The following is a 24,280-nucleotide window of genomic DNA, read 5'->3' as shown; positions in this document are numbered from 1 at the left end:
AGGATTTCAATTTTTGATCTTAAGTTTTTTTGTTTAAGAAAAATGAAAGTAGTAAGTGGTTCCCTCTCATGTTACTTTCGATTATGATTTATTTATGAAAGGAATAAATAAGAGATTAAGGTTTATAAAGATTTGAATTTTATGTTATTAAGATTGATTTATGATTATTATGGAAATAAGAATTTGTAAATTGATTTGTTATGGGTTAAGAAAATTTTTTCAACTTTGCTGAAAAATCTAGACAAAATGGTTTAGAGGTTGAAGATTTTGAAAATTTATTTTGGTCATTGATTTATGAAAATTACAGTTTAGTCCCTAACCTTTGCAAAATTTTAATTTGACCCCTAATTGTATTTTGGGATTCTGGGCAGTATTATTATAAGGTTAAGGATGATGAATCTTAGTTTACTAATTGATATGAAATATTTTCAATTTGGTCCATCAATTTCTGGAATATACATTTTAGTTCCTAAACTTAAAACAAATTACAGTTCAGTCTCTAATTCGTTTCTAGACAAAACTAAGGGTGGTTTATAGGTGAAATTTCAGTATAGTTATGTATTTATATTTTGGTTGTCCAATTTTGGTAATATTACATTTTGGTCCTTGTTTTTGGAAAATTGTCGTTTTAATCTGTAAACTTAGGAGACTAAACTTGGTTTTATTTTAGTAATTGGAATTTTTTATTTGTGTTGTTTTGAGTTTTTTTTAGTATATTTTGTATATTTTTTGTAGGTTCTCCTAACAATCTTTAATATGATTTTCAGGTTTTTAATATGATATTCCTTTCAGTTCTATAGTTTCCGGGTGATTGAGATAATATTTAATATGCGTTTAATATAAATAAATATATATATGTTGATTATATGATAAGTGCAACTAGTTAATTTTTTTGAATATTTATATACGTTGTTTTATTTTCTAAGTACCCATCTATTCTTGAATTTACACTTGTATTTTGTCGAACTAAATTCTATTCAAGATGATATACATTGCTTTGAAAATTATACAAAGATCTATTATGCCTTAATATATTACTTGTTAGTAACTCTATGCTAACGAAGAGTAATTAACCTATGTGCATATGGTATTGTATATACCTAGGTGGCGAGAAAGTCATCGGTTTATGGTAACTGATCCACCCACAGTGATTATTTTCAGGTGTCATATGATTTCTGACATTTATTCAATTATTTTATGATAAAATACTTTGTATGTATATTTATATGAAGATAAATCAACTTCATCACCTTATGGTTCATAACCCAAAGCAGTTCCATTTGGGAAACAGGAATCGACATTTTGAAAAATCTGTGCACAAATTTCATCTTTATTATCTGACCCTGATGTCCTACCAAACATTTCAAGGGCTGAAAAAGCTTATGCTGTCTAGATCAAATTTTTCTGAGCAATTTTCTCAATTGAGGAAATGTGATCATGGACCATGACGTGAACGGAAAACGGTCATTCACGGCCAAAGATAACAAGTGCAAGGGTCCTTTCCCACTCCATTTTACTAGGAAATGACATTCCATAGAGAGAAATTGCACCCACCGTTGAACTCAAAGCAATTTCCGGGACCATAACGTGTTGCATCCATTTGGAATGAACAGAAAGTGACAAAGAGGTGGTCTGAAGCACATGGTAATTAACCCATCAAAACACCCACAGAAAGCACGCTCCTTTTCGTTTGTATAGTACGTACCGACATCAAATTAAGATGGCGTTGTGTAATTATTTGGGGAGAGAAAATACAAAAGGATTTGGAAGAGAACAAATTAAGACTTGTAACAAGTGATCAAACTTGCAGCAAACAAGGTAACATCACGCACGCTTGTCAAGTAAACTGGGAGGCAGGCGTCCCGGTGTCTTATAAATTAAGCTTGCACAATATTGAAGTCATTTACGCCTTATCAACATGGGATTCATTGGCAGCCAATTCCTTCTGTTGGTGGAGTTTTGCGATACCCATCTGCATTGAATTAACAGGGACGGCGGCGCCGGGCTTCTTGGCTTCTCCCTTGTTGTTCCGGTAGATGAAGTACAGGATCAGCTGCAATGCCCCTAGACCACCGCCAACTCCATTCGGGACCTGTAACATAAGGCACGACAAGCATATTTCCAGTAAAAGAAAACGATGAGATCTCTGGTCGTGCTAGTCTAACGTGATCAGTAATTTGATTAGGGATAAGTACTAAAATTTACTTACAGAAACGAAAAGGTCATCACCAAGTAGCCCAAACACAAACCAGGAAGTGCCACACAAGAAGACAAAAAGAGACAAGAAGAATGGCATGAACTCCACGCTCTTCGTTTTAATCACTGTCCTCTGCAGGTACAAGAAAAATCACATAAAATAATTATCTAACAAAACAGGGCACTGCGTGTATAGCCTGCTATTATAAACTTGTATACAAAGGGTTGACGCTACATGCTTAATTTAATTATACTTCGTATAATATAATATTATCCTCCACACAGGTTGTATCTCCCACACCAAATGAGAAAACGACGAAGAAGATATTATTCGCATCTTATAAAATACACTTTGACTGGCATGAAAAACAAAACCATACATGTCCCAAATAACTACAGAATGTCAGCAGTCAATTAATACTAAATTATACATGCACACGCTCAAAACTATAATAATAAAGGAGCTAGCTTGTCAAATTATAAGGAATATGCTTCTCTTTTCTCGGCCAGGAACAGCAAATATACCTTGAAGAAAATTAGAGTAATTAATTTGACGTACCATAATAGACAGAGGGGAGCCATACATGATGATTGAGAAAATAGCAGCAGCAAAGCCACAGAATATCTCCCTGGATTTGCCTTGAAGAACGACAAGGGACACCAAGGCCACGCCAGCAAAAGTGGTGAGCACAAGCGTGAGGAGGCCAATGAATTTAGCCTTCTCCCTCTTCGGTGCATAGATGATGAAGGTCAAGACATAAATTACCTCAATTGCTGCACCAGTTCCGTTGATCGTCGACACCAGAATGTTGTTCTTGGACACAAAAGGCATCCCATACCTGCCACAAAGTATAATATCAACAATTAATTAACTGGTACGTGGCGAGTCGACAGAATTAATTAACGTAACCTGAAATAAAAGATGCACCTGCCCGAATTAACATGCAATTTGATTCAACAAACCTAATAGATCCTGATTAGCTAGAAATCAGCTAAATCATCCATCAAGAGGAAAAAATAGAGGAAAAAGCACCAGAACTATGCTTTGTTCGTTGTGTCTAATATATAGTAAATTAAAAGCCGCAAAACAGTACTAACAGACTATTAATTATAAAACATAGCAGGAAGAAAAACACCAGCACTGGCTTACTTCAAATATCATGTGGTTTGAGCATGTACCGAAGATCGCTAGATCTTTTGCCTTTCGGGTTATTCTTGATAAACAAAAGCAATTAGTTGACAAGATTACCCTTCTAAAGCTAAACCACAATACTGTTCTAGAAAGCGTAAAACAGCACAATTCGAAGAGAAAAGAAGTAGTTGAAGAGGCGAGAAGAGCACACACCAAGCAGAAAGGAGGCAGTTGAGCATGGTCATTACATATGGAATGCCAGAAAACAGCTCCGTGGACTTGCTTCTTATGATCCTCCTGAACGTTATCCTATCGACAAATTATCCATAAATACACATTAGCCTTAGCTTAACCTAATAGAGAGAGAGAGAGAGAGAGAGAGAGAGCTAAATGAACAAGTCCGGTGCATACGTTGGAACCAAGAAGAGAAACAATGCAGTGGCATTTCCTGTTAAAGAGGAGAAAGAAACAGAGAGAAACCGCTAATTAGTCCCTCTGGAAAAAAAAACACTAAGAACAGTAAGTTAGCAACTTCTTCAAGAAACAAGAAGAAGAAAACCAAGAGCAAAAGAAAGTTGATTGATGAATTAAAAAGAACCCACCAAAAATTCCAAATAAGAAATGCGCGATCTCCATTGTCTTCAATCCTCGAAACCTTATCTAAACCTAACAGTTGTTACAAATTAAGAAATAGAAGACTTGTTAGGAGAAATGGATATCAATGAGATATGTAGAGCTAGCAATTGGGTTTTATAGATATAGAAACAAGAAAATAACCGCTAGCGAGGCATTACTTTTTTTTTGCTCCGTTAAGTCTCTTACTAACCGGGAAATACCGGGTGCTGACATTAATGGGCGTTGCTTATGGAGGATGAAAATGACATGAGATGGGTTAGCTAAGGTCTTACGCTATTAAACGAACTCTTTTATTTTGGAATATGAGTTTGTTTCTGTTATACTCATAGATTTATCATTACGGTTAAAAAGCCAGTGTCGATGATAGCATTAAAAAACCTAACACCCCTTTCTCCTTCAAAAATTTAACGAGGGTTTGTAGTAACTGTTTTTGTGCTAATTATACTTAGCTGTGCACAAGGGATTTATACAGTAAATCACACATTTTAGGCCAGTGTTTGCAGGTAGGGATAAGGTGAAGAAGTGAGTACTGTCTCTTGAAGGCAAAAACCATTCGAAGAAAAGATTAATTTATTAGGCTGATTGGTTAAAAAAAGACGTAAATTTAATTTGATTTTACACGAACTTCTTCTTGTTATTATTATTCGTGGAAGATTTAATCACAGTTTCTCTTTAATTTGTCTTGAACAGCAAAACTTAAATTTCCACCCAATATTATCCCGATTGCCATAATCATGCAACTTCAACTCTTTCCACAACTAGCCGGCCTACTTTTCGCTGAGGGGACGTAACCATATATTCAATGCAGCTTGAGTTTCTTCAATATTTGTAAAAGTCACCTAGCATAATTAACTTATCCCCAATTTTTTTTTAATAAACAACGTCTATTCCGCAGCTAAAGCGTTGTTTCTTTAACGCAATAATGATTTATCAAATGATATTTTCCTCTCATTTCATCACAAAACAGTCAACATTATATATTATATTACAAGTTAATAATATAAATTATATTTTAAAGCTTTGTTTCACAATCATAAGTTCTAATTTTATTATCTAATTTAATTTTTTAAAAATAATAATAGCACGAGATAATTTGATATTTTACTTGAGAGAGTATATTAATAAATAATATATTGGTCTCTCACCTAATAACTTAATATTTTAGATTAAAATGAATCTCTTACAGACTCAAGCTATATCATGGGTAGGCATTTTACTTTTCTCCTATATAAACGATGTTTAGATTTCACAGACGTGTTTTAAAAAAAATAAAAATCAACCCACTCGAGTTATAGCCTGATTAATCAAATAAGTTGATTTTATTTTAATTAGATGAAACAAACAAAAATAATAATAAAATATTTATATTGTCAAACCCGACGTGAGATCACCCGCCCGAACGTAATTCAAAATATATATTTATATTATGTTGATATATTTGTAGAAAATTGATATTTTTTAATGCAATATCACATATAATTATATATATATATATCAATATTGATATGTTTTCAATATTGATATAAAACACACACACACACACACACACACACACACATATATATATATATATATATATATATATATATATATATATAATATGTGTGTGTATATTAAATGATAAGATGATAAATACTATGCACGGTGAAAGTTATTTTAGCTCAAAAAAGGGATGTCAACCCCAAAATCTTGTAATAGCGTAAAATGTGAATATTGTGCACGGTGAAAGTTATTTTAGCTTTTGTTATAATGATGCATACATGACATCAATCTTACATATCAAAATCTTGAGCGAGCTTTCACAAATTAAGATGCAGAGCACCTCAATTAGTCTATGTATGATGCATGCATGACAGCAATCTTACGTATCAAAAGCTTGTGTGAGCTTTCGTAAATTAAGATGCAGAACAACATTAAAAGTAAAAAAAAAAAAAAAAACAGAGAAATACGAGGTAACCACTATGACAAGAAGTAGCTGGAAGTTAGTCACTGTGTGCAATTACACATGACATGCGCAAGACCGCCCTAAATTACACAGTCTACTATTACAATATTTTTTTACCTTCTTGATCGACACCGGGGAACTGATACTATTACAAGGTTGAGTGCCAATAGGAAAGGAAATAGGTGATGTCCAATTTGGAAATTGCTGATCAATCTTTCAGCCTGTTTCAGGGAGGCATTTCAATGGAGTGCTAGTGTCACCATTATTATTGCAGCAGAAAATAGTAGCTTGTTGACAATTAAACCATGTGAATTAGGGTAAAACTTAGTGGAGTTGACAGAAATATGCTCCTTCTATTAATTAGATATCCCGTATCTTTGTGCGTAATTTGAAAAAATAAAATATTATTTTTGAATATATATATATATATATATATATATATATATCTGTATCTGTTTTTCTTAGTTGTGTTTTTATCTTATTATTTATATATTCATGGATGTGTTCAAATTCAAGAGCCATGTGCATGAAAGTAATTTGCATTGAATACACTAATTTGTATGCAAATACGATGCGTAAGATCTAATAAAAGAGACATTTATTTATATATCTTAACGGTTGGAAAAAAACATGCAAGTATGCCACTGTATAATATGATTATTAAACTCATGTTAAAGAATAATAAAAATTATATTTTAAAATTTTATCTAATAATTTAAATTATTGAGTTGAGGTGGTTCTTTAATATCGTATTAGAACTGTAATACCCAAGTAATAATGAGTTCGAATCTCATTATTCTTATTTATTTGATAAAAATTAAACACAAAATAGTTTAGACATTAGCAAATTCTAAGTCTAAAGGATTTTCAATTGAGGAGATGTATTAGAAAATAATATAAATTATATATTGAAACCTCATCTAACAGCTTAAAAAATTAAAAAGGTTTTTTGATAAAAAAAAATATATGATAGTTTTAATATTTTTTATTTGTTATTTAAATAATCGTGTCTTATTTTAAAAAATTAAAAAAACTTTTTTTAGAGTTAACCAGTAAAAATCCACCGCCTAAAACTTAAGATAGAATATATCTAGGCTTCTGATTATCATAGATTCATAAAGCGACTAAAAGGTGGACAATCGCATGTTAATTATTAGTTGTTTCGTATAAGGTGTAGATTAAAGTTCACGATAGGGCATTATGAAGAATGCCAAACAGCCTTTGATGTTTTTCAATTCATTACTTGAGCTTAATTATTTTACCAGTCGCTTTTCTAATCCATACATGTAGTGGGAAGTTTCATTTGGTAAACGAGTTGTCTTTGTAAAATAGCAACAACTCTAACCAATCGGTTATGAACCAAATCAACGAAACTTAGTTTATATAGAAAATACTTTCTTAAAATTTTCTAATAATATCAAATTATAGTGTAACCAATGAAAAATGAACTTATATATATAAAAGATAATCTCTTAAGATCTTATAATGACATCAAATTATGGTGTAATAAGAAATCTTAGATAGTTTCTTTATTATTTGTTGTATCGATTTTTTGTTTGACTTTTTTCTTTTTTGTCTAAGTTTTTTTTTATCCTTTTATTTCACTTTGGCTATTAATTTTATGGAATTTTCAATATATGATTATTCAAAAAAAAATACTAAAGTTATAGAGCTATAAATGCCTATTGCCAAGAATGATGGAGAGTTTTCAAATTAATTACAAATATAAGCATGCTTTCAGCATAAAAACAGCTAAAACATAATCAATAAAAAATATAATTTCAACACAAAAATAATAATAGAATTACAGCATGCAATATTAATTTAAAGTTTTAGCATTAATACTATACTTAAATTAAAAGAAAGAATGATACTTATTTTTGAAGTATTATAAAATAATGGGATTTTTTTTGTTAATAATGAATTTTTTATTTTTAAAATTTATCGTTTTACATTTGTATAATTAAAATGTTTATAATATATTTTTCAAGATTCTAATAAAATTACTTTAATTTAAATATATTTCTAAATAAATTTTTTAATAAAAAATTATATAATTTAAATATCCTAGATAAAATTAACATTTATTTTTTCTCATTGAGAGCACGCATGAGATAATTGGTGGAATAGTATAGGACATTGAATCTAGTTCCTGTCCTGTATATGTGGCCAAGCCTTGCCTGAGATAATCCACAGCACTCTTTGCTTCCCGAAACCTGTAAGCAATAAGCATGCTTGCGGTGATCAGTAATGACGGGATTGACCTTTCCCTTCTTCTCGGTTTTGCACAGAGCACTTTTTGTAGTTTTCCTTGTCATTTACTTTATATTATTATAATAATTATTATTATTATTAATTATATAAATCTTTACTGTCTCTAAAATTTATATAACTAAAATTAATAATCTCTAATAAAAAAATTTAGAACGTCTTTTCATTTACTTCTTCTATCCTGGCGATGTTAAGGCTAATGCGATGTTGTTGTTGGTTTATATGTATTTCCTGACTCTTGATAATTTGCAGTTGAAAAACTTGAACCCAAATATACTCAAATGTTTAATCAAGGATCCAGTCATGGCGATCACCGATCAAGTTGAGGACAATTGCAAATATGAAATATCTGGTTTATAAAACCGATATGAAAATGAAGGAGCAAAACACAGGATATTCTCAATATTCATTAATTAACTAAATTGATAGACAGGATGGCTGTATCATATGCAGGAACAATTTGTTTAAAGTAAAAAAATAGAGATATAAAATAAACTTATCTCTACAAATTTGAATAATCTTATACTTTCGGAATAAAATGCACAGAGAAAAGTGTTCTTCATCATAATAATCAAAAATGAACTTGAAGTCTCGTGAGGACGACAGACCATGTGTGCCCCTAGCAAAATCCATTTTCCTACCTCCAACTGTAAATCTTGAGGAAGAGATCAATTTGATGATTGATTGAGACATCAATGCTAATGGGTTCCACGTAGGACCCATTTTAGCAATGTCTGTCCTGTGTTTCATAATGAAACCTAATTTGTTTTACACTAATCTCATGTTTAATTTCTATGCACGATAATCATTGCATTCCCAGTGGTCAACATTGGCAGATCCATAATTAAATAAGTGTACTGTCAGCGATTTGCAATGGGATCTAAGTTTTTCTGATTTTAGAACTGTGAGATTATTTTTATATTTTATAATAATAAAAATTGCCTGCATCAAATCCCTTAAACAACCATTATTTTAGCCAGGTATATTGTAAAAATATCTCCCTGTAATTTAGTTCAAAGGAAATTCATATGGAATTTTAGGAAGGCTAACAAGAATCAGAGCAATGATCTTGGACTGGAATTCCTGTGAGCAGACCCAAAAAAAAACCAAACAGCTCAAGCTCCATGGTTGATCCCACGAAATTGATAGAGCCACCAAAAACTTCCACGAATTTTATTTTTAACAACCTTTTGATTAAGTTAAAATTTTTTGAAAGTCAAATTATGTTTTTTTATAGATTATATTGGAAATGGAATTATAAACTGAATTCTTCTTATTCATTGAATAATTTGATACAATATTTATAGTGTAGCTTCAGCGTAAATAACAGAATCAGTTGTAAATAACAGCTTTTGTAACAGAATATAACTGAATTCAACTGTTCATAACTGAATATAACTGCCTGCCATAACTGAATATAACTGCCTGCCATAACTGCCTGCCATGCTGAGCCTATCAGCTTCAACGTGTTCTTGCTTGTTAGTGCAGTAGCGTGAGCAGGAGTGGTTTCTTCCCAGTGCAGCATCTTCATCGTATCACTGCTGCAGTTCGTCCCAGTATGCTTGGCTGAGTATATTCAACACACCCCCCTCAAGATGAGAGTCATGAACATGTCAGGGAGAATAAATGTTATGAACACTCAGCTTGGATAGTAAGGGATGAAACAGAGAGGGACCGAGAGCTTTGGTGAAAATGTCTGCCAACTGGTTTTGAGAAGAGACATGAAAAGTGCGAAGAACACCCGATTGAATTTTCTCACGAACCACATGACAATCAATGTCAATGTGTTTGGTACGTTCATGGAAAACAGGATTCGCAGCAATGTGAAGAGCAGCTTTACTATCACAATAGAGAAGAGCAGGCTGGAGTGGGACGTGGAGGTCAGTGAGAAGATTGCGAAGCCATACAAGTTCACAACAAGTGGAAGCCATGGCCCTGTACTCGGCTTCAGCAGAAGAACGAGAGACTGTGGTTTGTTTCTTGGATTTCCACGAAATCAAAGAATTGTCCAAAAATACACAGTAGCCTGTGACTGAGCGGCGAGAATCCAAGCAACCAGCCCAGTCTGAATCACAGAATGCTTTCAATTGCAGGTTAGAAGCAACTGGAAAGAACATGCCCTGAGCTGGAGAAGTTTTAATATATCTTAGAACTTGAGTGGCTGCATCCAGATGAGGAGCTCGTGGCTTGTCCATATACTGACTTAAGACCTGAACAGCAAAAGAAAGATCAGGTCTACTGAGAGTGAGATAGAGCAATCTTCCAACAAGGCGTCTGTAGAGAGTAGGATCAGCCAATAGTTGGCCAGAGTCTCTAGAGAATTTCACATTAGGATCCATAGGAACTTTGGCCGGTTTGGAAGCCAACAAGCCAGTAGTCTCAAGTATGTCCAAGGCATACTTGCGTTGACAAACAGAAATCCCAAGCTCACTGCGAGCTATTTCTAACCCCAGAAAATACTTCAACTGACCAAGGTCTTTAAGCTTAAAACCTGTCGTTAAGCATGTGAATGAAGATGGAAGTAGCATCTGAATTATCACTGGCCACAACTATATCATCAACATAGACCAATATAGCTATAAAAGAATCTGTCAAAGATCGAGTGAACAAAGTGTAATCAGCCTTGGACTGCACGAAACCAAATTCAATCAAGGCAGAAGAAAATTTGGCAAACCATTGCCCGTGAAGATTGTTTTAAACCATAAAGTGATTTATGTAATCTGCAAACCTTGGACCCCCCCATTTTAGCAAAACCAGGTGGCAATGTCATGTATACTTCTTCATCTAAATCACCATGAAGGAAAGCATTGTTCACGTCCAATTGATGAAGATGCCATTGTTTGACAGCAGCAACGGCTAAAAGGGTTCTGACAGTGGTGAGCTTAGCCACAGGAGAGAAAGTATCATAATAATCCAATCCTTCACATTGATTATACCCCTTTGCTACAAGTCTAGCTTTATACCTCTCCAAAGTGCCATCAGATTTCAACTTGACTTTATAAACCCATTTGCAGCCAATAGTGTGTTTAGATGCAGGAAGATCAACAACAGTCCAGGTGTTATTCAATTCAAGAGCTTTGATTTCAGTATCCATAGCCTCACACCATTCCTTACTACGGATAGCTTGAGTATAGGAAGTAGGCTCAGTAAGAGCAGATACAGAAAGGCTGAAATATTTCTGAGCAGGAGAAAGATGAGAATATGAAAGTACGGATGAAAGAGTGTAAGGAATACCTGAAGCTGAAGAGGAAGGTGCAGGTGCAGAAGAGGAGGTAGCAATATGACAATGATAGTCATGCAAATATCCAGGTTTCTGTTTTATCCTAGAAGATCTCCTGCCTGGCTGAGAAAGGAGCTCAGAAGGGGATGGTATAAGTGGTGCTAAGTCAGAATTGGAGGAAGAGGGAGGAGCAGATTGACAAATAGAAGAATTGGAAGGCATTGGATCATTGGATTCAAGCAGGGGGAAAGGTAAGGGAAGAACAGAATCAGTAGAAGAAGAAGGATGTGTGAGTGCAAAAGGAAAGATGGTTTCATGAAATATGACATTGCGGGAGACAAAAACAGTATGTTGATGTAAGTGATAGAGTTTGTATCCCTTGATGTGAGAAGGATATCCAAGAAATATACATGGTTTAGCTCTAGGATCGAATTTATGTCTATGTCTAAGTAAGGTAGTGGCATAGCAGAGGCAACCAAACACTTTCAAATGAGAATATGATGGACGAGAATGGAACAAAGCTTCATAAGGTGATTTGTTGTGTAATACTGGAGTGGGGATGCGGTTGATGAGATGTACTGCAGTAAGCACACAATCTCCCCAGAATGGTAAGGATAAATGAGATTGAAATCGAAGTGATCTAGCAACGTTCAAAATGTGTTGATGCTTGCGTTCAACAGTGGAGTTTTGCTGAGGTGTCTCAACACAACTGAGTTGATGAATCACACCCTTTGATGCATAGAATTGGCTCATATGAAATTCAACACCATTATCTGATCGGAGGGACTTGATTGTGGTATTGAATTGTGTCTCAACCATAGAAAAAAAAAATTGAATATGAGTGCTGGTTTGAGACTTATTGTCTAAAAGATGGATCCAGGTGAATCTGCTGTGATCATCGACAATAGTTAGGAAATATGAGGAACCACTAATGGACTTAGTAGAAAATGGACCCCAAAGATCACAGTGAATGAGATCAAATGGTTTTGCAGAAGTCGTAAGGCTGTGAGGAAATGAAAAACGGTGTTGTTTAGCCAATGGACAAATGCTGCAAGTTGTATTAGATTCATGTAACACTTGAGGGATTACAGGAGAGAGTAATTTCAAGGGAACATCAGAAGGGTGGCCTAGTCTGTAATGCCATAGACTATTGTTTACAGAATGAACAAAGAAACTAGCAGGGGCTAGATCAGTGAGTGGAGGCTGAAACATGGGTGAAACAGGATTGAAAGACATAGAAGTTCTAGATAAAGCAGAAACTGGAATTTGCTGCAAATGGTATAGACCTCCAGCTTCTTTACCCACACCAATCGTTCTCCAGCTTGTAGTGTTCTGGACAAAACAGAATTGGGGTAAGAAAATGACACAGCACTGTAAGGTGTTAATCAGCTTGCTGACGGATATCAAATTGAAGGAGAAAGAAGGGATACAAAGCACGTCTGTTAAAATAAAGGAGTCTGAAATGTTAATGGTACCAATGTGAGTAACTGAAGCATGTTCTCCATTAGGCAATCTTACTGCTTTAGAAACAACAGAAGTGATTTGTGTGTAAAAGGATGTGGAACAGATCATATGATCTGTAGCTCCAGTATCAATTATCCAAGGAGCTTTGATGGAATTTGTGAGAGGAGTTGATTGAGTGATTGACAAGGCAGATGCAAAAACAGAATGTGTGGGAACTATAGTAGATAGTTGAGGTATAGGGGAAGTAGTACCTGCACGTTTCATAGTGAGTGAAGTATCACCTTGAGTAAGGATGTCTGATTCTGGACTGGTAGATGATGAAACTTGATTGACTGAAGAGTCAAGTTCTGAGATGGATGGTTTGAGCATCTCCATGAGTTGCTGACATTGTGCATAGGTAATAGGCAGCTGAGGGGCAGTGGTTTCAGAAACCTGATTGACACTATGAGGTGCATTCTTTCCTTTGGTGAACTTATAACCAGGTGGAAATCCATGAAGTCTGTAGCATTTTTCGACAGTATGGCCAGAAACACCACAGTGAGAGCATATAGATCGATCTTTGCGAGGATAAGAAGGTCGGTTGCCAGCAAAACGAGGTGGAGGTAGTGATCTAGTAAGTAAAGCAGTGGTGTTTGGATTGAAAGAGGTGCTAGAAGATGAAATCATTCGTTGCCTCTCCTCTTGAACAATAAGTGAAAAAACTTTGTTGATGGATGGCAGTGGATCAATCAACAAAATTTGTCCTCGAATATGTGAAAAATTCTCGTTCAATCCCATGAGAAATTGATATACCTATTGCTGATGATGATATGATAGAATAGTCTTCAAGGCTCCACATGTGCATGTAGGAGTTGGTTGATGATTTCCCAATTCATCCCATAAACCTTTCATAGCAGTATAATATGCACTTACAGAATGATTGTCCTGTGACAGACATGAAATGGATTTTTGAAGTTGAAAAATGCGTGGTCCATTATGCTGAGAGAATCGTTCCTGAAGATCACTCCAAATGTCAGATGCATCATCTATGTAGATAATGCTGTTGGCAATCTTTGTTGAAACAGAGTTCAACAACCATGAGAGAACCATGTTGTTGCAGCGAGTCCATGCCAATCCTTGAGTATCAGATAGATTTGATGGTTTAGGCAGAGTACCATTGACGAAATGAAGTTTGTTCTTGGCTGATAAAGCCATCATCATGGCCCTCTTCCATGAGTTGTAATTTTCACCATTGAGCTGCTTTGAAACGATCATGGCGCCAGGACTGTCACCATGATGCAGAAAGAAAGGATTGGAAGGATCCATTTCTGAGGTAATTCCAGCCATTGCCAGAAAATGAAAGAGAAATAATGCAGAAAAGAAAGGATGAAGAAGATGAAGAAATTTGAGAGTGCGGAAAAAAATCAGAGAGTATGCTCTGATACCATATTGGAAATGGAATTATAAACTGAATTCTTCTTATTCATTGAATAATTTGATACAATATTTATAGTGTAGCTTCAGCGTAAATAACAGAATCAGTTGTAAATAACAGCTTTTGTAACAGAATATAACTGAATTCAACTGTTCATAACTGAATATAACTGCCTGCCATAACTGAATATAACTGCCTGCCATGCTGAGCCTATCAGCTTCAACGTGTTCTTGCTTGTTAGTGCAGTAGCGTGAGCAGGAGTGGTTTCTTCCCAGTGCAACATCTTCATCGTATCACTGCTGCAGTTCGTCCCAGTATGCTTGGCTGAGTATATTCAACAGATTATTCAGATTATTTTTAGAGTTATTAAATTAATTAAATTACATCAAAATCATTTTTATATACTTTAATTAAACACTAACTTAAAAAAAATATTTATGAAAGTTTGTAAAGTTGATTTGATGTTACGAGTTTAATAATAATATAAAAAAGTTATGGGCCGTCTAGATATTTTTTTTTTTTAGATTCAACAAAATCTTGATCTCACGTCAAAACGTAGCACGTCTATTAATTAGGGTTCAAGCCCTGCGACAACGACAGCAAGAAGACGTGTACATCTTAATTTAATCCCTCGTAATCTTTCATGAAATCAACAACTTCACTTTTATATAGGTGCAGCATGAAGACGTCTATTAATCATCCATATTTGTTTGACCTCAGCACATAATTAAATTTAAAAATAATAAAACAAATAGTTCATTAAATTTATACCTATTAGATCTTATCATGTAACAATTTATTAAATTCATATTTATTTAAGTTCAACACGTAACAAATCTTAAAAATATAAGATATATTAACTTTTTGGATTTATATATATTTAAACCTAATACATAACTAAACTTAAAAATATTAGATATGGTCATTCACCATATTCATATATACTTGGCTTAGTATATAGTTAAATTTAAAGATATTGAACTTGAAAATAAATCATACCCGTATTGTATGAGTCTGATATTTTATAAAGTTTAGATATATTAAGTTATCACTCTATTTTTATTCTTTTAAATATAAATTTAGGCTACAAAATAAAATTTTAAAAATATCTTTTCTTTTTTTTCAAGTGTTCAAAACCGCAACATTAAAGAGAAAGCTCCATCTTGTTTTGGGCAAACAATGGAATTCCTGCTTTCCCTTTGAGGACCAACCCTGGATGCTTTGATCTCCAAACGCATTATCTTCCACTATCTTTTCATAGTATGTGGACACGTATTTGTGAGGACAGCCACCGTATATTAGACTTCAAGAAAGGATTAAATCTCTCTCAAGGGACTTGTCTTTACTCTATAGTCAAAGGATTTTCATGTTTATTCAAGAAGTAATTAAAGAGACGAATAAAATTAACACTGTCTAAATTGGGAGGCACAGGTCTAGCGAGAGGCCCATTTGAATCGATTCAAGTAGAGTGGAAGTCTACAGATCTAGGCCTAATCATCAAAACTATGAATGATATATGAAAAACACATATCCTAAGATTTCATGGAAAAGAAGAATATGAATGCTAAGTGGGCTTAAAATCCATTACCGACAGGAATTTTCAGGATTTAATTTATTAAAAATTGAGTTTTGAATTTTTTTTATTTTGAATTATATTAGATTGTCAAATTCTCATTTATTTTTTGTTTAATTATCAAATAAGATTATATTTAAAAAAATTATTGTATATTTTTATAATATTGATAAGCATTTATTTTTTACAATTAATCATTATTAAATTTTTAATTACCTTAATTTATTTACTGTCTTTACTTTTTAAATTATATTAGTAAATAAACTAAGTTTATTTAACTCAATTGAGTGAACAACCAGGTTCATATTTTTCTTACATTTTTTTTAAATATTTACATTTTTTTCATCATCCTTACTTATGTTAAAGAGGATTTGGCTCGGCTAACTACGTGGTGAAAAGTTTTATGCAAAATTTATGGACACTATTTTGTTGAATTATTATTTTTTTGTTAAAAAAATTAGTTCGCTTGAGTTCTTAGCCTAACCACCAATCTTAGTTATTACAATTTGGCAATCTGCCCTCAATCTTTGGATTTTAAGAAGTTCTTTGAAAATATGGTTGTAATTATTTTTTAAAATATATATTAAAAATATTTAAAATAATATTTTTTAATTTTTAAAAATTATTTTTAATATTAACATTTCAAAACAATTTAAAAATATTAAAAAGTAAGATTTCATGAAAGACATTTGAAATGCAATTATTCCAAACAAGAATTATTAGGAGATTATACTTCATCATCGGCGCTTGCATAACTAAAACAAATCAAATACATGGGAGGTAGTTGATAGAGAAATTCTGTAAAACGAAAATCTAGACTTAAAGAAATGGTCATTTAAGGTAAGAACTAAGAAGATTTGCATCTCATTAGTGAAAAATCTAAGGTTGAAGGTGTAATTTTGTAAGGAAATGGGATCAAATTAGAAAAGTTTGGAACTTGAAGGCTTAGTTTTGTAAAGAATTAGGATTCCCATAGAAAAATTTCAAACATTGAAGGTCTAATCAATGATGTCCCGGTATCTTAGAAAAGACGAGGGTGCTCCAGTCTCTCTCTCACTTCCTGTTTGGAACAACTCCAAAATTACACTAGCCCTATGTGCACAAGCCATGAAGAAAACAACTTTATACCACAAGAAATCATACACTATCCTCAAAAACAAATTCAATACTACAAATATCAAAACTCTCAACCTTGCCCTGCAACTACAAACCCCAGTTGGTCTTCCTGTATAAGAAAACACGTCTCTCATGGATCATACAGAGAAGCTATTGTTTTATACAATCAAATCCGCAGCAAAGGAGTGTACTTTTTGGGATTAGTACCTTTAGTCCTTAAAGCTTGTGCTTATGTTTCCGTGCTGAATTGTGGGAAATCTTTGCACAGTGAAGCAATAAAGCATGGAGTAGATTCTAATGTACGTATTGGGACATCATTGGTTTCTATGTATGCAAAATGTGGTGATATACCCGATTCGCGTAAGCTGTTTGAGTATATGCCTGAGAGAAATGTTGTGACATGGAATGCCATGATTAGTGGGTATGTTAAGAATGGGGACATGAAATCAGCATCAGTTTTGTTTGACAAAATGTCGACCAGAAATGCGGTTTCTTGGATTGAAATGATAGATGGGTTTGCCAGAAGTGGAGATATGGTTGCCGCTAGGCGTACGTTCAACGAGGTACCATTTGAATTGAAAAATGTGGTGACTTGGACTGTGATGATTGATGGGTATGCGAGCAAAGGAGAGATGGAAGCTGCAAGATTGCTTTTTGAAGGCATGCCACAGAGGAATTTCTTTGTCTGGTCGTCCATGATTTCAGGGTATTGTAAGATAGGTAATGTTAAGGAGGCGAGGGCTATTTTTGATCGTGTTCCAGTTAGGAACTTGGTGAACTGGAATTCTTTGATTTGTGGTTACTCGCAGAATGGGTTTTGTGAGGAAGCTTTGGATGCCTTTGGGAAGATGCAAAATGAGGGTTATGAGCCTGATGAAGTTACAGTTGTGGGTGTTTTATCTGCCTGTGCCCAGTTGAGTCTACTGGATGTTGGTAAAGATGTGCATAAGATGATATGTGCGAAAGGGATGAAGCTTAATGAGTTTGTTGTGAATGCGTTAGTGGATATGTATTCGAAATGTGGGGATTTAACTGGTGCACGATTGATCTTTGAACGAATGACCAATAAAAATAAGGCCTGTTGGAATTCTATGATATCAGGCTTTGCCGTTCATGGGAAAACCAAAGAAGCTCTAGAGTTCTTCGGGAGAATGGAAGAGTCAAATGAGAAGCCTGACGAAATAACCTTTCTGTCTGTTCTCTCGGCTTGTGTTCATGGGGGATTTGTGGAAGTTGGTTTGGAAATTTTTTCTAAGATGGAGAGATATGGGTTGTCAGCAAGCATCCAGCACTATGGCTGTCTAGTTGATCTTTTGGGGCGAGCAGGAAGAATACAGGATGCTTATCATTTGATAAAGAGTATGCCAATGAAACCAAATGATACGGTTTGGGGTGCTTTCCTTGGAGCTTGTCGAATTCATATGGATAATGATATGGTGGAGCAGGTGGTAGAAGATGTTTGCACATTGGATTCTAGTGTTGATTCTGGAAATGATCCTCATTATGCTTTGTTGTTGAACATGTATGCTGGTTCTGGTAGCTGGGAGAAGGCTGGAAGGTTGAGTATGGTCATGGTGGATAGAGGGCTTCAAAAGACTTCTGGGCGCAGCTCACTTATGCTTGAAAATACAGAACAGTTTCATATCTGATCTAGGTCACTGTTACCATTAAAGATTGAATCCATGGTTTACAGGAACCTGTAAAATATCTGGTTAGGCATCTGGGTGAAGTCTCCAGTAATATTGTTGCACTACCCTCCGTCACTATAAATAGGACAAAAGGAGGTTCACTTGAAGAAGAATGTGGGCAATATATGGCGATTCTTCTGCCCTGCTTTATGATTAGATAGGGACCCCATCCCCTGGATTCATGGTAGACTTGTGAAGGCAAGGGTTTGGCAAATGGTAGTCAGTGGAAGATGCGACATAGCCGCTCTAGTGCTCTCTGCTGAAGTATTCTGCTTGTGTATGCATCAAGCAACTTCCAGATAACATCAGGAGAGCTTTTCTTGAAGATTAGATCAAATAGATCATTAGTTTATTTTGTGTAAAATAATTCAGCTGTGCCTTAAATGCACTCTTTTTCGTTGTAACCTCTACAGAGCTTTTCCCAAAGTTCATTTGCGTAAGATAATACGTGGAACTCAATTGTTCTGTAGATACACTATTGTAACTGTTTTTCTTGTTGAAAATTACATTGTTGGTGAAAAATGCTGACTGCTCCTTGGCTATCTTAAATCTAGAAAAGAGCTTGCCTAGACAACTCGAAAGGAGTCTGCTATCCTCTTCAGATCCTGGTAGTGTCTCTTCCACTGAAGACCTGCAAAAATTATGTAGGGTATAATTTAGCTCATATTTTTTTAGCTTTATGACAAGATATGCATTATATGTAGTATTATCTCCGCACCATTCCCAGTGACATTGAACAAGTAGAGGCGATTTCCCGCTGCAGTTGCAGTGATCAGTGCATGAGGTGGCTCTAGCTCGTACTGGTAATATCTTCTTCCAGAATGTTCTTCGACATTCATGCTTAGAACCTTCCCTTCTACATTCTCTCCAATTACTTCTGGACCAAAAGCGTTAATTACTATCTCTGGAGGTCCAATTTGTTCGATTGTAGCATTTTCACCTAGATCTGTATAAATCACACGGAATAATTGAAATCATGGAGCCTGCATACTAGCATGGTTGAGAGAGAGGGATGGGGTGGGGGGATGTTGAGTTAGGATGCACCCAATGGAATGAATGCTAAAGGGTTTGGAACTCACTATCTGCAAATCTGAGAACAGGAGCTACAATGACAAAAAGGCGTCCTTCCTTGGAGCTGCCAAATCTCAAATCGATTTCTGTGCCACCAAGATCTGCTATTGATACTGGAACCTGTTAGTAAACAAGCTGATTCAGTGAAAGCATACAAACTAAAAACAATAATTTTAACCAGTTGAAAGACTTAAATTTGAAGTAAGAAATCTGGCGTTCAGTTCTTCAGAGTAGAAAGTCACCTCTTCCCAACCTCGAGGCACAGAAAAAAGATAAGGGATGATTGGACTCCATCCAACACCATGCCCCCCAGACTTGTCATCTGGCCGGCGGTATGTCCTCCAACCTGTCTGAGCATGTTTCGCATAACGAAGTTTACCATTCACACACAATCAAGAAAGGATGGGAGAAATGCAGCTCAAAGGAGTTTTGTTAATTTAGCTTTCTTTGTATGGTTTCATGCTACGTGTGGAATTTACCCGAGATGCTAAATTTGAATTTGGGACTACAGGTTATATTACATATGCTCAATTCAATTAACCTTATTACCAACTGTTGCATATTGTTATTTACATGGAAGAGAGAGAGAGAGAGAGAGAGAGAGAGATCTAGAACTCAAATGGCCATGCGGAAGCAGAACTGAGAAAACCGACCTTGGTCATCAGGTTCAGATAAGCCAGGTATTCTTCCTGCTAAAAGGCCTTGTTTCACAACTGCCAGCCCTTCTCCTGCAGATCCCAAAACTGAAGTTGAAACCAAAGAAACCCCGGAAACCAAAACTGACCTCCTCTTCAAAAACCCGGCGGATTTCTCATTTTCTCCATCAAGAAAGCCACTCTTTCTGGATTCTGCTGTTATTTTAGCTCTTGATGGGAAGCTGTCTTGTGAATGACTAAGCAAATGGATGTAAGGAACTATTTGTTGGTGATGATATCTCCATTGAAGACCACAGCTGGTGAGTAAGGTGGTTCGCATCTTCTCTACACCTTATAAAACTGGTGGAGAAATGAGGATATCGATTTGTACTCTCTCCGGAAGATTAAAGAGCAGGACTCCCTGTTTAAAAATTGTGCTCCAATCATTTATTCCGTGCCTAGTTGCTGATGGGATGAAGAAATTAAATTAAATAAAGTGCCTATTTGTGGACGTGGTTCAATAGCTGGACACATTTCGGATTTCTGATAAAAAATAAATCAGCACTTCTAGCCTCACACGTGGCATATCCATATGTTCACTTTTGGACCGTAACCCAAAAATAAGAATATTTCGCTCATTGAGAAAGGTAAGTTTACAGCCTCAAAAACACCCCGAGTATTTTTAAAAGAAAACCCATTCCTTGGAGAAGTTTCAGTACCAAAAAGCACCGTGAACCTGAACACAGTAAGTGAACCATAGTGACCTGCAGCTTGGGAATTTAGGACGGTGACCGGAGCCGTTTGTTTATATAAACCGTACAAGGTCTAATCCTTGAAAGAGAAACCATGGAATTTATTGCGCCCAGACGTAAACCTAATTTCAGTTTGAATTACAGTTTAGTCGTGTACACGTTCAATGTGGTAGCCAAATGCCAGATTTCATAAACATATGATGGGAGATGGAACAGGATGCATAGACTTCGCAAGGAAAATCCACCATTGTATCATTTCAACAAAAACACAGTCGTCTATGCTATCATCAACGATTTCTCTTCAAGTCTATGCACTGTCTATAATGCCTATACATAAATTTCATATTTAATAAAAAAAAAAAAAAAAAAAAAAAAGAGTAATCAGGGAAAATTGTTCTACAGGGCGTGAATTAGTGGCACTTAGCAAAATGAAAGCAAAAGAAAATGGCCAAAATCAAAGAATCAGGGATGTAAAGGAACTACAAGCATTTCAACGATCATCAGGGCAAAGGCATGGGAGGAACCCAGCTTGAGAACTCAACCAAGTGTCTATCAACAATCGTTCTATTGTGCAGCCAGAATGTCTCAGCTGATTGGTGGAATTGCCGTACTTTTCTCTGAAGTTCCCACATTATTCCTTGCATTGCAGAACAGGACTCAAATTCTGGAGCATATACCCACAAGCATCTTATTTGTCTACCTGCAGCTATCATCTGCTCTATGTTTTCATCTGAAACACAAACTCAAAGTTAGATTTTACGACCGAGAAAAACATCCAGGAGATCAAGGAAGCAAGCACATTGAATTTTACCTGGAATTGATTCTAAATACTCCAAAAGTTCAAGCCCTATTCGAGTAGATGGCCATTTGATTGATATCTGGGTGTAGTCAATCACATTTTGGAAAGGAAATTCTGCTTGATCTGATAATATAACCGGGACACACTCCTGTTTAGCAAAAACATAAAATCACTTCAACTGGGTTCCATGTGTGTTTGTGTGCAAAGGGGGAGAGAGAGAGAGAGACCACAAAAAAAGACTCATAAAACCGAAGTGTCCAAGAAGACTCTCCACGTGGAGCAAGGCAGAACTTGGCATTGCGCAGGTGTTGAAAGTACTCCATCCTCCCAAATTTGTCAGGGCCGCTGAGCTTCAACTCTGGAGATTCCAACTGTTTATGATGTCATTATGTATATGCTATATCACTGGTAAACAAATGTGAGCACTAACAGCACTCATCATCTCATGAAACAAAGTTACAGGGTTGAGTATGGGAAGCAGATTGCACTGACAACCCACAAATACTCATAAAGACTCTGTTCCTTTTCCTAGGGACATGCAGAAGAACAACATGCGTTTCAGTCACAAACCTAAAGTAACTGCCAAAAGAAATATAAAGACTGGACTCAGCTTGAAAGTGCAAAGTTATGCAATGAAATGAGCACGAGAAAAGGCTAATATTATGTCTATGTCTGGAATATGCATCCCTCCCTAAAGACATCCAAACCAAAAACATGACTGTTCCTACTATGACCATTCTAACAGATACATAAAACATGCTCTACATATGACCAATCAGCCCAGCATGGTCAGTTTCAAAAGCAAAAAAGATCGATACTGAACCATATGAATATTTGAATATTTCAGAATTTGTTCTCCAAGTCCATACAGAAACCAAAACTAAATCAACAATGAAAAATCCTAGACGTCCTTCTACGCATGGAGACAACCTCATTTGGGTAATCAATAATTCACAGAAGACAACATACCTAATCTAGTTATAAAAAAAGAACAATAAAACATACCTTATCTGGATACTGCTTCGCAAGCTCTATTAACTTCAGGCGACCAACTTTCCCTTGTGCACGACCTAAATAATTCGCCAAATACTTCCTCTTTGATAAAGTTAGGGGTTGAACCATTGCTACCCCTCTTTTAGTCATCCCATCTTCAACATTCCCAGGAATGATAATATCTTTCCATGTATTAAAAGCACTCGTATCTTTCTTATCAGTCCTGTCCGCCTACAATAACACACAGCCCAACATTCTTTACACCATAAGCTTCAGACCAATATAAAAATATCACCAACTAAAACAAGTAAATGCAGTATGTCAAGAAGTACAAATGGTACCTCAGGAGTAAGAATTATGGAACGATTAATATACGTCGCCCAGGATCTAAATAAATGAGCTCCGGCACCACTGCAATCGTGTAAAAGTACACGCATGAATCAAGAAGAATAGGTGATACGCATTTTAACGAATCTTGAAACGAATTCAAGTTGACATCAAATAATTATTATACCTAGGAAAGACAAAAATGTGATCACGGCCTCCTGATCGTCTAAAATACGGCATTTGACTTAATACCTGAGAAATTAACATTAACAAACACATTCAAATTACTTTTTTTTTAAAAAAGTAGCTGCTTCAGTCCGAATCAAATAAGTGAAAAGATTGGCACTCTAAAAAAAATTACCTTGACATAAGTGTGGTTTATCTCTTTATCATTTAGACCACCCATCATCCGCACACATTTAACATAGGCAGGCACAAAGAATAAATCAGCTTCCTCCTTCTTTCTCGTTCTAAATCTCGATTCTAACAACAGCCAGTGTATCTTAACCTGTCCAGAAAATCAGAAACGGCAAGAGAAATAATAAGAGACAGCCCTTGGTTTTTTGTGAAATTACCTGAGTGCCCCACTGGCCTTTAAGACAAGCATCAGCTGAGATTTTTCCGTCCCTGCCTCGCAAGAGTTCTTTCAATCCGTCAATTTCGTCTTCCTCGTAGACGTAGATCTTGAGGGAGAGGTGGGACCCGTAGCCTCGCTGAGGCCAGGAGAGGGATCCACCGTCGGATACGTGAACGACATTTGGTGATGAATGGTCGTTATTCAAGGAGGAGGGAGGGCAGGTAGGGAGGGCTTGATCAAAGAGGCGAGTGAGGAAGAAAGTCGTGGTGATTAAGAGGAGAGCGCCGATCTGGTGTGTGCGGGTGCATGGTGAAGTGTGGTTGTGAGGAGAGAAGATTCTGGCGGGTTTGTTGTTTGGGCTTCCCATTTTTTGTTTTCTGTGTTTGTGAAGTGGAGTTGGGGTCTTCGGTGTAGCGAGTGACGATAAAGAGGAGGAAAGAAAATTGAAGGAGGAGAGAACCGAAGTCGTTT

At 35.5% G+C, this 24,280-nt stretch overlaps 4 protein-coding genes across 5 annotated transcripts; 1 reads left to right on the top strand and 3 right to left on the bottom strand.

Annotated features, from left to right (window-relative positions):
- Positions 1 to 1,710: 1,710 nt before the first annotated feature.
- LOC118028992 (bidirectional sugar transporter SWEET1) lies at positions 1,711 to 4,081 on the bottom strand. The gene is made up of 6 exons (XM_035032787.2): positions 3,931 to 4,081; positions 3,740 to 3,776; positions 3,542 to 3,637; positions 2,756 to 3,035; positions 2,210 to 2,329; positions 1,711 to 2,092 (listed from the first exon to the last, which is right to left on the bottom strand). The coding sequence occupies exons 1-6, from the start codon at positions 3,962 to 3,964 to the stop codon at positions 1,904 to 1,906; spliced, it is 756 nt and encodes a 251-aa protein (XP_034888678.1). The 5' UTR covers positions 3,965 to 4,081; the 3' UTR covers positions 1,711 to 1,903.
- Positions 4,082 to 16,884: 12,803 nt separating this feature from the next.
- Positions 16,885 to 19,177, top strand: LOC118029063 (pentatricopeptide repeat-containing protein At3g21470). The gene has a single exon (XM_035032896.2). It carries the CDS (start codon positions 16,946 to 16,948, stop codon positions 18,614 to 18,616), a length of 1,671 nt encoding a protein of 556 aa, XP_034888787.1. The 5' UTR covers positions 16,885 to 16,945; the 3' UTR covers positions 18,617 to 19,177.
- Positions 19,105 to 20,839, bottom strand: LOC118029238 (psbP domain-containing protein 4, chloroplastic). 2 transcript variants are annotated; one of them, XM_035033111.2, is made up of 5 exons: positions 20,380 to 20,839; positions 19,969 to 20,072; positions 19,735 to 19,846; positions 19,374 to 19,601; positions 19,105 to 19,286 (listed from the first exon to the last, which is right to left on the bottom strand). In XM_035033111.2, exons 1-5 carry the CDS (start codon positions 20,699 to 20,701, stop codon positions 19,222 to 19,224), a joined length of 831 nt encoding a protein of 276 aa, XP_034889002.1. In that variant the 5' UTR covers positions 20,702 to 20,839; the 3' UTR covers positions 19,105 to 19,221. The 2 variants fall into 2 exon arrangements, with proteins under 2 accessions (XP_034889002.1, XP_034889082.1); XM_035033191.2 differs by having other exon boundaries at positions 19,969 to 20,076; positions 20,380 to 20,520.
- A 496-nt stretch (positions 20,840 to 21,335) lies between these two features.
- On the bottom strand, positions 21,336 to 24,280 carry LOC118029153 (probable glucuronosyltransferase Os03g0107900). Its single transcript, XM_035032997.2, has 8 exons — positions 23,808 to 24,280; positions 23,594 to 23,740; positions 23,420 to 23,484; positions 23,247 to 23,316; positions 22,918 to 23,136; positions 22,140 to 22,283; positions 21,925 to 22,060; positions 21,336 to 21,843 (listed from the first exon to the last, which is right to left on the bottom strand). The coding sequence occupies exons 1-8, from the start codon at positions 24,174 to 24,176 to the stop codon at positions 21,614 to 21,616; spliced, it is 1,380 nt and encodes a 459-aa protein (XP_034888888.1). The 5' UTR covers positions 24,177 to 24,280; the 3' UTR covers positions 21,336 to 21,613.

The sequence above is a fragment of the Populus alba genome, chromosome 14 (genome assembly GCF_005239225.2).
Source record: "Populus alba chromosome 14, ASM523922v2, whole genome shotgun sequence".
Taxonomy (NCBI): domain Eukaryota; kingdom Viridiplantae; phylum Streptophyta; class Magnoliopsida; order Malpighiales; family Salicaceae; genus Populus; species Populus alba.
The sequence above is the reverse complement of the archived record's forward strand: the minus strand, read 5'-3'. Positions and strand labels throughout refer to the sequence as shown.